Source organism: Rhizophagus irregularis, chromosome 15 (genome assembly GCF_026210795.1).
Source record: "Rhizophagus irregularis chromosome 15, complete sequence".
Lineage (NCBI taxonomy): Eukaryota > Fungi > Glomeromycota > Glomeromycetes > Glomerales > Glomeraceae > Rhizophagus > Rhizophagus irregularis.
In genome coordinates this window covers 2,914,289-2,927,883 of record NC_089443.1, presented here as the reverse complement: position 1 = coordinate 2,927,883, position 13,595 = coordinate 2,914,289, and the positions used below count along the sequence as shown (strand labels likewise).

The 13,595-nt window shown below is 24.4% G+C and overlaps 3 protein-coding genes across 3 annotated transcripts; 2 read left to right on the top strand and 1 right to left on the bottom strand.

Moving 5' to 3' along the window:
• Positions 1 to 5,937: 5,937 nt before the first annotated feature.
• Positions 5,938 to 6,261, top strand: OCT59_007363 (uncharacterized protein; the record flags this gene model as incomplete). The annotated part of the gene is made up of 2 exons (XM_066148184.1): positions 5,938 to 6,089; positions 6,147 to 6,261. 2 exons carry the CDS (start codon positions 5,938 to 5,940, stop codon positions 6,259 to 6,261), a joined length of 267 nt encoding a protein of 88 aa, XP_065998653.1.
• A 3,880-nt stretch (positions 6,262 to 10,141) lies between these two features.
• On the top strand, positions 10,142 to 11,095 carry OCT59_007362 (uncharacterized protein; the record flags this gene model as incomplete). Its single annotated transcript, XM_066148176.1, has 2 exons — positions 10,142 to 10,148; positions 10,548 to 11,095. 2 exons carry the CDS (start codon positions 10,142 to 10,144, stop codon positions 11,093 to 11,095), a joined length of 555 nt encoding a protein of 184 aa, XP_065998652.1.
• A 536-nt stretch (positions 11,096 to 11,631) lies between these two features.
• On the bottom strand, positions 11,632 to 12,990 carry OCT59_007361 (uncharacterized protein; the record flags this gene model as incomplete). The annotated part of the gene is made up of 1 exon (XM_025329466.1): positions 11,632 to 12,990. One exon carries the CDS (start codon positions 12,988 to 12,990, stop codon positions 11,632 to 11,634), a length of 1,359 nt encoding a protein of 452 aa, XP_025185371.1.
• Between the last annotated feature and the right edge of the window lie 605 nt (positions 12,991 to 13,595).

Genomic DNA, 13,595 nt, shown 5'->3' with positions numbered 1-13,595 from the left:
AATTAAATACTATATTTTTTAGATAACAAAAAATTTTAAAAAATTTTACATTCAACTTCAATAATTTTATTGGAATTTGATTTTGGCTATATTAAAACTTAATATAATATATAGAATTAGTTATGAGAAATAACTTTTATTATTATTCTAATTTTTAATATTTAAAAGTGTCATTTTGACTTTATATAGAATTCTAAAAAAGAATTATTTTTGTAAACTTGTAAAAAAAATATAAAGTTAAATTTTATCATCTCTACAGTATTTTATTCATTAAAGTGTAAAATATATTAACATGTTTAGTAATTATATTAATCTATATTTTAGTATCAATTATATAGTTTATTAATATATAACTAATTATCAAAATTAAATATAAATTAATTCGTGATCTGTCTCTGAACTAGTGAAAACTACTAATAAATTTCGGGAAACTTGATTTTACAAATTAATTATCCCTTAAATGGCTTTTGAGCTGATTTGCCCAGAATTTTTTTTTTTAAGTGTTATATAATAATATTCTGAGTATATTGAATGATAAATTTGCATCGTCAAATATTAATATTACAAGTTTGATCAACATATACTTGCCATTTAAGGTTACGTTATTATACAAATTGGCGATATTGCCTAAAAAGTAACCAGCCAAATTTGTATTACAACCCGGCTGAAAAATAGTGTAACCAATTGCTTAAAACTGAGGGAATCAAAAATTTTTACATTGAACGATTAGCTAAAAAATTTTTTCTTTAGCGACGCTGGATTTCGACCTTTAAAAATGCTATAATTATTCAATACAAGAGGTGAGACAATCACAAAATTGATATTTTTTTATTAAAATATTATTTATATGCTGGTAAATAATTTATTTAAAGGTTATAATAAAAAAAAAAGTATTAAAATTATTTATTTCTATTAAACACAGATTGTCTAACTTATCGTACTATATTTTGCTTATATTGAGCGATATATCTAGTAATTTTGAATAGTTGATACTTTTAAAATACCAGTTCTTCTACTCTAATAATTTGTAAGTTCATTTCACATTTCCTGTGTGCTATATCTATTGCTCTTATCTGAATTTTCCACTAAATTAATTTGCAAAATAATTTCCCAAAATGTATTAGTAGATTTCACTGGTTTGGAGACGGATCACGAATTAACTTTAAAAAAAAATAATAATAGAATTTTTATATGATAAATTAATTTTTTTTTACTATAATATTCTACTTCAATATAGAATTATAGGATAATTCAAATAATATTGGCAAACTTTGTATTTGAATATAATTTTATTTTAAAAATTTTAAGTCAAAAAATAATATTTAAATTTAATAAATAATAATATAAAATATATGTTTTGAACTAAAATATCCTTCTATAATATCAGTAAGGTCAATAGATACTCAAAAACCCCTTATTTTAAAAATTTTAGATCAAAAGATAATATTTAAATTTGATAAATAATAATATAAAATGTATATTCTAAACTAAAATATCCTTCTATAGTATCAATAAGGTCAATAGATACCCAAAAATCCTTTAATTTAAAAATTTTAGATCAAAAGATAATATTTAAATTTGATAAATAGTAATATAAAATATATGTTTTAAACTAAAATATCCTTCTATAGTATTACAGTCAAACCTCTATGTACTGATCCCTGGTGTACCAATAATTTTCTGTACTGATAAATTTTTATTGTCCCATTTCACATATAATAAAAAAACCACGTTGTATCGATATTATATATAATTTCACAATATAACATATACTGATACTTTTTCTTGGTCTCTTTATAATAATATATATTAAAGATGTACCAATATTTTAGTTACACTAGTATTAATTCAGGCTAGTACTATAAAGTTGGCTTGAATAAAAGATTTAATTTGAACTCTTTTGTGGTTTATTTTACTGAAATTTAATTATTTTGGCCTATTAATTGGGCGGTATTTGTCTGCATTATATTACTCATAATATATTAATATTGTTTCCAATTAGAAGCATTGGTATCAAGGTCTGACTGTCTGCTAATCTGATAATAGACGTGATTTACAATATGATATACAGTAATTGTGTACTGATAATTCAATGTACTGATATTTTTTCCCTAAAACAACCTCATCGGTACATAAAGGTTTAACTGTAGTAAAGTCAATAGATACTTAAAAACCCCTTATTTTGAAAGTATCCTTATAAAGTTAAAAAGACTAATAATATCCATAAAAGGCAACTGAATATATATTCTGGACTAAAGTATCCTTTTTAATATAGTATTAAGTAGCTCAATAAAAGACTTAAAAAATAAAATCCTATTTTAAAAGCCTTTTTACAGATATCTATAAAAAGTAATATACAGTATATTCTGAAAACTATATAATCTTTGATTAATGAAATTCTTTTATCTGTCTGAACAAGCATAGCGAACATTCCTTATATTGTTACATTATTGCCGATCATTTGCCGATCATTTATTAATCATCTTTTCAATATTGTCACATAAAAAAATACTATCTGGTTAATATATAAAGCTGAAATGATGTTTAATTTGACAATTTTGAGGGTAAAATTGATCAATATTAACAGAAATTATATCAATACATGTAAATTTTTATAATTAATAAATAAAATGAAAATTCAAATTTTATAATCTTGAGATCCAGTGAACATATTCTAATGAATTATATATTATTAGATTGGTCTCAGTGAGAGGATTCGAATGGTAGTAAAATCATTGCCATCAGATCCATATTGGCGAAGTTATTGCATTTTAAAATTTTGTACTAAATTAAATAGTAATATTATTAGTATTAATAATTGCAAATATTAATTTGGCCATAACTTTGTGTTACCTAAAATTATGTTGTGTTACTTCGGCCATTAATTTTAAAGACATTAATCTATAACTCATAAAAATTTCAAGTTTCACCCGAACTTCTGTGGCTTCGCCCAAAGCTTCAAAGTCTGATTAGGAGATGATCGGCATTTATTAATTAATTGAAAATTTTGGCCTAAAACTAACTTTGGCATTACATTTTATTTTGGCACAAAATTTTTATATTAAACTGTTAATACTTTAAACTATTAAATAAAATAATTTAATGTGATTTTTTTACACATTTATGGTTTGAAATAATGCTTCAAAGTTAATGTGATGTCAGTCATGTCACATATATTATGATCGGCAAATGATCAGCATGTGATAATAAGCATGTTCACTATGCTGTCTGAACAGAAATAAGATGGAAAATTTGCCTTTACAAATCCCAAATATATCAATAATCAAAATCCTTAAATGAGATAGATTAATTGAATACTTGTAAACAAAAACTAATCAGCCAAAATGGTCAAAATATTTTGTCTATGAGTATATTTGAAATCACTTCATCTCTTGTGTTTAAGGTTGCTTGCCAAAACCTAGGGGTTTAGGCAAAATGGCATTTCGCTGAAAAGTGAAATTCTGCTGAAACTATATTAAAGTTATATTAAAAAACTGGTGAAACTTTGAAGAAAAGCGAAACTGCCGAAACTTATTATAAATGCTGAAACTGCTGAAACTCTGTCAAAACTATAATAAATTTATAGTAAAATTTTGACAAAACTAATCGTAAGATTTTGAAGAGGTTTAGACAAGCAACCTTACTTGTATTTAATTAAGGTTGCTAGGTGAAACTAAGTAGTTTAGACAATTGTTGAAATCGAAACTAGTTGAAACATTTTATTAAAAAATTAAAAATTTGTAAAACTGCGAAACTGACAAAACTGGTAAAACTGTAAAAAGTTTAGACATATTTTTACATAGTAATTAATAAAGTTTACCATTTATTATAATAAATTATATAATTTAATATAAATTTAACCAGTTTTGCAATTATAAAAATTATAAAATTTAATATACATTATCCCTTAAACTGTTTTGCGGGCAAATTTGCCCGCAATTTCTAAATTAGAATAAATGACGCTATAAAAAATTCTTTAATTTTGGCCAGATCGTCACATAATTTTGCAGCCAAATTGATCTACATTCTGGCCATAAATTGTATGAGTTAGATATACAGTTGATCATTAAAATTGGATTAGAAATTAACCCACAAAAATAGTATCGGAATTTTTATATAATAAAATTTAAACTTTTCTTACCATATTTTTTCTCTATTTGAATATTTATTATAACTTTTTATTTTTATTATAAAAATTTTGCATTATAATAAACAAAATAGAGATAAAAAAAAATCAATTATTATGAATATATAATTAAAATGCATAATAAAATTTTCATTAAGGGTTCTATATAAAGTCAAAATCCTACTTTTAAATATCAAAAATCATATTAACAAAAGTCGTTTCTCATACCAAATTCTACATATTCTATTAAGCTTTTATATAGCTACAATTAATTATCAATGAAATCGTCGAAGTTAAGTGCAAAGTTTTTTAAAATTTTGTGATTATCTTAAAATACAACTTTTGACCAATGGGTAATTTTCGATTTTCTAATATATAATTAATAAATGATAATAATTGCTGCACAATATATAATTTAAACTATCTTGGAAAAAAATTTTATTAAAATTGCTTTATTTTTCATAAAATTAGATGAGAGCTGAAATTTGGTAAAATTGCGGGCAAATTTGCCCGCAATTGCTTACAGTTTAAGGGATATTAATTATTTAAATCATTATATATATTAAAATATATAGTAAGTTTAATTAATAACCAGTTTTATAATTTTACTTTTTATATATTATTATTAGTACAGTCAGATCTCTATATAGTTATTTAATCAATTCTATAAAAATTGGTAACTATATAGAGGCTTTTACTATGATGTAATTATATAAAGGTTTTTTTATATAATAAGTATATAAATTGGATTTTCTTAAAGGTGTGATTATAAGGAGAAATTTTATATGATGTAATTATATAAAGGTTTTTTTATATAATAAGTATATAAATTGGGTTTTCTCAAAGGTGTGATTATAAGGAGAAATTTTATATGATGTAATTATATAAAATGTTACTATATGAAAGTCTAACTATATTTATTAATAGAATTTTTCTAACTATCACTGGGGGTGATGATCACCAGTGACTGAAATTATTACAATCGACCAGCATTAAAAAAATATAGTGCTGGTAAAAATTGATAATTCTGGCCAACGGTGATGATCTCCCCCAGTGATTTGAAGTAAAAACCTTATTAATAATTATATAATATTTATTTATAAAAAATTTATTTAAATATATATAATAATGTATTAATAATTATTTATTTTAAATTTTATTAATTAGAAAGTTTAGACATAGTTTAGACATTTAGCTATTGTCGAAACTTTTTATCATAGTTTAAACTATTACTAATTAAAGTTTAGATTTTTGTCAAAAGTTAAAATGAGTTTAGCCAAACAACCTTATTTTAATAATATAATTTTATATATCATATGAATAAAAATGAAAGTGAAAACTCAATATCCTTTTAAATTAACTTTTTACATTCATTTACAAGAAAAATAATTTTGCTTTAAACTTTTATACTTTATTATTGATAGAATATACTCTTATTCCTACAATTATACTTTTTTTTCAAATTTATTTAATTTTCACCACTGGTGAAATTCAAATTTTAATTACCTCTGGTGATGATTTTATTAATTTTTAATTTTTGTTTTACCACTGGTGATTTTTACCATAGTGTTGTATAACGTAATTATTGTATAAGCATATAAATTTTAACTAAATATATATTTATAATACCCATGCACATCATAAAAAATTTGTGCTCTACATATATTAAATAAAGAAGTGATAATTAATGCAGTAATATTTATCCTAACAAATCCTTTACCACAATAGACATAGATTGGGATTTCTTTATAAATTTTTCTGAAGACACCATTTTACCTACAAATTTTTTTATTGAAAGTAATGAAAAAAGCATGTTAGAAGATATTATTACACCTCCCAAGTTTTCTGAATATTTTTTTAATGAATTAGAAGAAAATGTATTAGAAAACATTATTACATCTTCTAAATCTCCTGAACACTTGTTTAATGAACTAGAAGAAGAACTTACAGAACTATTTGACAGGTTAAATGACAGCTTAAACTGTTCTTCATATTAATATAATCTCTGTGTAGGAGATAGTTTTGATGACTGGACATCAGTTGATACATTTTTGCATAATTACTGTTTAGAAAGAGGCTTTGGATACCAGGTTTTTCGTAATGATAAAGATGCAAATAATCATTCTATTACCTAACGCAAATCATTTTATTGTTTTTTTAGTGGTAATTATGAAGCCCGTAAGATTATTAATCAAAATTTGCATCATTCACGCAATTCTAACAAAAACAATTGTGAATGGTATTGTAACTTTTTCTTACCAAAGACAGAAAATAGCCAGAATAAAGTGTATAATATTAGTAGATACACATAATCATGAATTAAATCCTATACAAATAGTATATCTCAATGTTAGATATTGACATTTTAATGATAAGATGATGCAAGATTTAAAGTTTTTTACAGATTGCAAGGTGGCACCTATTATACAGTTAGAAATTTTGAAAAAAAAAACACCCACAACATGTATTCCATAAACAGAATATTTATAACTTAATATACCATTTACGTAAAAATAAAAATAAAAAAAATTCTGATACAAGTTCGTTATTTAATTCGTGATCCGCGTAAAAAGTAGAGAATCTAATTATTAAAAACTGGGGTTAAGTTATATATAGTAATATATAATAGCGCGGAATCTGAAGACGTGGCAAATTAAAGTACGAATTTTTTAAATATGATGTAAAAACTAAAACCATTAGCATAAAATTATACCATTTGGCTAACTTCTTACTGGAAGTCCAGTAAAATTTTCAATAATTAGAAATAACTTTCCTATGAGCCTAAAAGTAAAAATCCATTATTCGCAACGTTAAAAATAAGGCATTTTTTACCTTTAAGCTTATAAGTAAGTCATTTATAGTGCTCAAAAAATTTACCGGACTTTCAATAAAAAGTAAGCTAAATAACATAATTTGATGGCAATAAACTTAGTTTTTATATTATATTTTAACAATTAGTACTTTGGTTTGCCATGACGTCAGATTCTACGCTATTATATAATTACCCCGATTTTTGATATAGGACTCTCTACTTTATTTGCGGATCACGAATTAACAATTTTCTTGAAAAATAATTCAAGATCCAGGTTGGAAGAAGGACTCTGAACAATACATATAACACTGGGATCCAGTTTTGTATAAACTTATTATATAATTTTCCAATAAGTCATATATTTGATTTTGTATAGCCTGTTAGTAATTTTTCGGTAAGTCAGATATGTATTTGTATAACAGTGATAATCTTTAAATCAAATGAAATCTTTATTTTGTATAATGATACTTGTGTAAATAAATTACGTATATAAAAAATTTTTCTTTAAAAAAATTTTAAAAACTTTGTAAATTTACAAATTAGCACATATTAAATACTTTTGTCACAGTTTTTATTACCTGTATTTTGTGAAAATATGGGTATTTTATATAATTCATAATACATTTATTCCTAAATTTTTTCTTTTTACTTTCGTCAAACTTTGGAGTGTAATTTTACCATTTAAGCCAAATGAAATTGACTTTCTTTATTAAGAGAAAGTTGTTTAACAATGCCAAAACTACTCGAATCTAAATTTTCATAGCAATTGGAGTAATACTTATGGAGTACACGCATATTTTTATAATTATAGTAATTTTAAATTTGCTTTTTTCGTTTATTAATTTTGGAGCGTAATTACGGCATTTTAGTCAAATGAAATCGACTTCCTTTATTAAGAGAAAATTGGTTACGGATGTCAGAACTACCTACAACTAAATTTTTATAGTAATCGGAGTAATACTTATGGAATACGAGCAATTTTCGCACTTCCAATTTTTTTTTAATCACACAATCAGTAACTTCAGAGTGTAATTTCAGCATCTTTATCAAATGAAATCGACTATCTTTATTAATTGAAAGTTGTTCAGCAGGTTCGAAACTACCTAGATTTAAATTTTTGTAATCATTAGTATAATACTTGTGGAAACATTTGTATTTTTTACAACAGTACTAATTTTTGAATTATGACAAGTAAGTTTTTTTTAAATTTTTTTTAAATTATGAATTTTTGAATTGATAAATCATTATTGAAATGATTACATAAAATCAATAAATAAAATAAATTTTGTTTTATATAAACTCAGATTTGAAATTATATAATTTGAAGTAAAATTTGAACTTATATGATGATTTTGTATAAAGCTTTTAATAAAATTAAGTGTATAAAGTTATATTAAAATTTTTGACCTTAGATCTGAGTTATATATATAATGTTCAGGGTCCTTTGGAAGGTATTTGTTCGACATTCAGGTAATGAATGTCATTTGTCTGGTATTTTCTGGATGTCCCCTTCCCAACAGGATTTATACCAACAATTTCATGATGTGGTGTTAAATGATAACACATATAAAACAAATAAATACAACATGTATTTAAGTGTTTTCATGATTAAAGACAATTATGAATAAACCTATTAAATACATTGCAAAAATAAAAAAAAAAGATCCTAAAATTAAATTATTAAAAAAAAATTGCATTTCAAAATGGATAAAGTCAACTATGCTTCTTTGATGTTCAAGGAGCATTGCACTTCATTATTGCCCCTACGATATCTATGACAAAAGAAAATTATGAACAATTAATAAGAAATTTAGATTGGCAGGTATGTAATCTTAAAGTCTCTGCAGAGATGAATAAGCAAAAGTTTTGAAATGTAGCTAATGCTCTTGTTGAGAATGAAATGGTGTCTACATATACGTGGATTTTACAATGTCTTATGAAAGCAACAAACAATACTGTGCTAAAAGCATTTTGGACAGATTCAGAACAGAATTGATTAATGTAGCTGCTCATATGTTTCCAATGATGCCACATTTTTATTGCTTTTTCCATATTTGGCAAAATATTACCAAACACCTTAAAGCAAAATTGGGTACAAAATTTCGTTCATTTAGTAAATCATTTTACTTATATAGAAATACATTAAGTATAAAGTTATTTGAATAACGGTAAAAATCTATGATGAATGAATTTCCAGAAAGTTATCAATATATGACTAAAGTATTATATCCTAATTGAAGTAGCTGAGCCAAAGCCTATACACCATTCCAATAATTTAATGCAGATATTCAATTCATACAAAGTGTAGAGTCATTTAATGCAATTATCAAACACAGGTCGAAAAGTGAAAAATCAGGCATCAATCAGTCACCAATCGGTCACCAATCAGGTATCTGATTGGTGACCGATTGGTGCCTGATTGGCATTTTCGCCAAATATTGTCACCAATCAGGCAGTTTGCTAACTTTTGATCCAGTTATCAGAAAAAGATGAAATATAGCTCATTGGAATCGTCTCAACAAGACGAATCTAATGGTAGTAAAATCGCATTTCTAGGATTAATACTTGATGAAAAATTAAGTAAAATATAAAAATAAAAATGTATCATTTATATTTTATTTAATTTTTTATTAACTATTAATCCTAGAGATGCGATTTTACTACCATTAGATTCGTCTTGTTGAGACGATTCCAATGAGCTATATTTCATCTTTTTCTGATCACTGGATCAAAAGTTAGCAAACTGCCTGATTGGTGACGGTATTTGGCGAAAATGCCAATCAGGAACCAATCAGTCACCAATCAGTCACCAATCAGCTACCTGATTGGTGACTGATTGGTGCCTGATTTTTCACTTTTCGACCTGTGAAAAAGACATTAAATAGTGTAAGCAATCTTTGTGAAATTGGAAATACTATTGATAAAAGACATGAAAACGAACTTCAGTATTGTAAATTAGTCAACCTTAAAGCTTATCAAACAACAGTTGGTCTTCCACATTTATTATCTCAATTTTTTTCCAGTATTGATATTGTTCTTAATTACTTTTTGATGCTTCTTGTATTATCATAGCAGAAATTTCAAATTTCTCAATGAAGGTTGTTTGATATCATCTTTAGATGAGGTAATTATCATTTTATTAAAATTAATAGTAACTTTGTAATGTTTATATACGTTGCGTTACTAATTAATAGATCAATCATATGATTCGTATCTTCATATGATTCTTTTTTATATAAATCTTATAGAATTTAGATATTGAGACTGCCAGTGATAATTTTATTGAAGATATTATTGATAAATCACAAATAATTATAAAGTCTCTTTTAAGTGGTATTGAAATTTCAAATATCATTGAAATATGAAAAATAAGACATATAGGTGGCTTTTCACGTAAATATAATATAGTAATACTTTTGGATGATAAAACCCACCTTTGTATTTGTTTGGAAACAATTACAAAAGGTATAATTTGCCAACATTTCTGGAAAGTAATGTTATATTCAAATTTAGCAAAGTTCTATATTAGCATCATACCTATTAGATGATATAAAGACAGTATTTTAACTAATTTAGATATTAATCTTAAAAACTTTCTGATTCTTACAGCAATAGAAACAACTACTGATACTTCAACATTATCTCAAATTACATTATGTACATTTCAAAGTTTACATTGTATTCAAAGGTCTGATAATAATGAAGTTATTCGTCAAAATACTAATCAACGAAATAGATTTGGGATAGCATTTTTTACAGTAAAAACTGCTGTTAATATTGCATTAGAAACCAATAGTGATCATGAATTAATTCAATTATTAAAAGATTTTATTGAAGCAAAACAAGAAAAAAATGTAGATAATAATGACAATGTTAATCATGATATAATAGAAATTAATGAGTCTAATCAAGAAAATGATAATATAGTTCTATTACAAAAAAATTTAATTGAACAAATTACCAGTCCTTATGTAACTAAAGTTAGAGGGCTCCATCAAAAAAAAAGATTAAGAAGTGCAATGGAAATATCAAAAAGGAGAGTTCTGATGCAAGAAATTATTGATAAAAGTAATGATCAGCCTATAAAACAACAGCGTAAATGCTTATTGTATGGTAAATTTGGTCACTATCAGAAAAAATGCTCAGGGAATAGATAATAGGTATGTTTTTTTTATTAGAGTTTTATGATTTCAATTACTTTAATCGAAAATTGTAATAACAGAATTTTATAATGTTAAATTAAGTTAATTTCGCAATACTATAATAATTGACATGTAATGAAACTTTTATGAGATAAAAAACTATATAAAAGACTTGTATTCGTTAGCTGGTGGATGGGAAATAGGAGTCTTTTTTTTTGTGATTTTTCATGTAATTTGAGTATAAATTTCTTATAATAAAACTTCATTAATTTTAATTATATAATTACAATTAGAAAAGTTATACACATTATTATTAAATTATATTTCATTTATTATTACATAAAATTGCAGAAAAATTATTTATTAAAATTTACATTTTTCGTTTAATGAAAAACTAAAAATTTATCAAATCACGTGATTAGTAATTTTCATCACTGGTGAGCGTTAAAATTACTCTTTTTTTTCTACAAATTTAATATTCCTTAATTATAATATTTTATATAAAAAAAAGTATAGCTCACAAAATGAAATTTGCATACATTATTTATTTTCTAAATTTTAAATTTTAAATCTATTTTCTTACATACATTGTCAAAATCTTTTATATATTCCATATATCTCATATATATATTATTACCATTATCATATAAATCTAGATTATTTCCACTATTGTCAAAATTTGCTGGCAAACTTTTGATATAGTGTTCTATTTTTTTCTCTATGATTTGATTAAGATTTTCTAGTATATATATCAGGGATTTATCCTTGAAGTCGCTATTTTTTACATGCGGAAGTATCCATCTATCATATAATTTCTGGTGTTTCCCAGAAATGACAATGTTATATCCTTGTTTTATTGCAAAATTAATATAAAGTTCACACAAGTAACAGCATTTCTTTGACACTGCTATAAACACCCTACTTTTAATTTTATTGTCGATAATTAAGGAGGCCAAAATGTGCATCTCCGCATGTAAGTATATACATTTTTCAACATTATCATTGTTAAGTTGTAGTTGTTTTGTGGCATTGTCGGTATATACTTTATGGATTCTTTCCATTACTTCAGGCTTTTTCGAACACCTAGTCATGAAATGATTATATTTGTCTTCATCTTCATCAATAAACCTTTTGATAATATTTTCCCATGAATATATAGGTTGTTTATTTATGATAACAGGCCTTCCTCTATTTACTTTAATGTTAGAGAATAGTGGTTTATATTGTATATTCTTTGCACAATTTATGATACCTTTAATAGACCCAAAATAAGATCCCACTTTCTTAATATGGCCTAAAAATTTTGGGGAGATGTTAGAATTAACTTTAGCTTTAATTTGCTTATAATACTCGTAACAAACTAAGGATATGTTGATAGGAGTTGCTGAATCACCAAGCTCTGCTGAAATATAATCTTTTAAAGATTTAACGTATTCATTATTATCACCATTATTAATATCATTCTTAAGTTTATTCCATCTAAACTCAAATTTAGTATAGCAATATGACATCACAGCTAGGTAAAAAGCCTTTTCGGTATCTGTTGATTTGATGGGAGTATTTTTTGATATAACTTTCAGATAATTCGTAATATTATTAATATACTTCACATCTTTGTTGAGCCAATCAAAGTTCTTAGAAAGGTAAATTTCACTGCTATCTTTTAAAATTTTCAACCATACTGCAACTATTTCTTTGTCCCTTGCAAGTATTGTTGCTAAATAACAGGAAAATCTATCATGAATTTTCAAGTCAGCAACTTCATCTTTTGCTTCACCAACAACAAAGTTGATACAATGAGCAACACATTCTTTACTATATAACTCCTTCTCATGATCTTTCTCTTCCTCCCATTTTTTTTTGTGTTCTTTCTTATACTTTTTTAGTTCTTTCAATTTTTCTGAAATCATTTAAGCTACTTGACTTTAAATACAATTATTTATAGAAGTATTTTACAAATCAAACAATTGATAGTTTTAATCAATAATATTTTTATTTTTGACTTTAATAAACTTATAAATACATTGCAGTTATATAAAAAAAAATATATAGATATATAATATCATATAATATATATAGATCTGATTTGAAGTTTGACTCATAGTATTGTTTATTATAAGTTAAACTGAATTAAATTAAACTAAACTAATTAAGGGTTAACTTTATTTAACTTGAAGATTTTTATTAAGTTATAAACTCATGGTTCAGTTTAGTTTAACTTAACTGTTAAATTGATAAAGTTAAACCAATAGGTTGATGAAGCCAATAAGCAAATTAATGGAATTAATGAAAAATTAATGAAGCTAATATTAATAATCTTATCAGTTTAACTTGAAGGTTTAAGTCAATCAGTTTAGTTTGACTTTAGCTTTAAGTTTGATCAAATCAGATTATTAATAATACTACTTTCCATCACTTTTAAATCAGCTGATTTCTGATATATTTTTAAGAAAATACAAGTATTGCAAAATTATTAAATGTATTGAGAAATATACTTTTAAAATATGTGAGCATT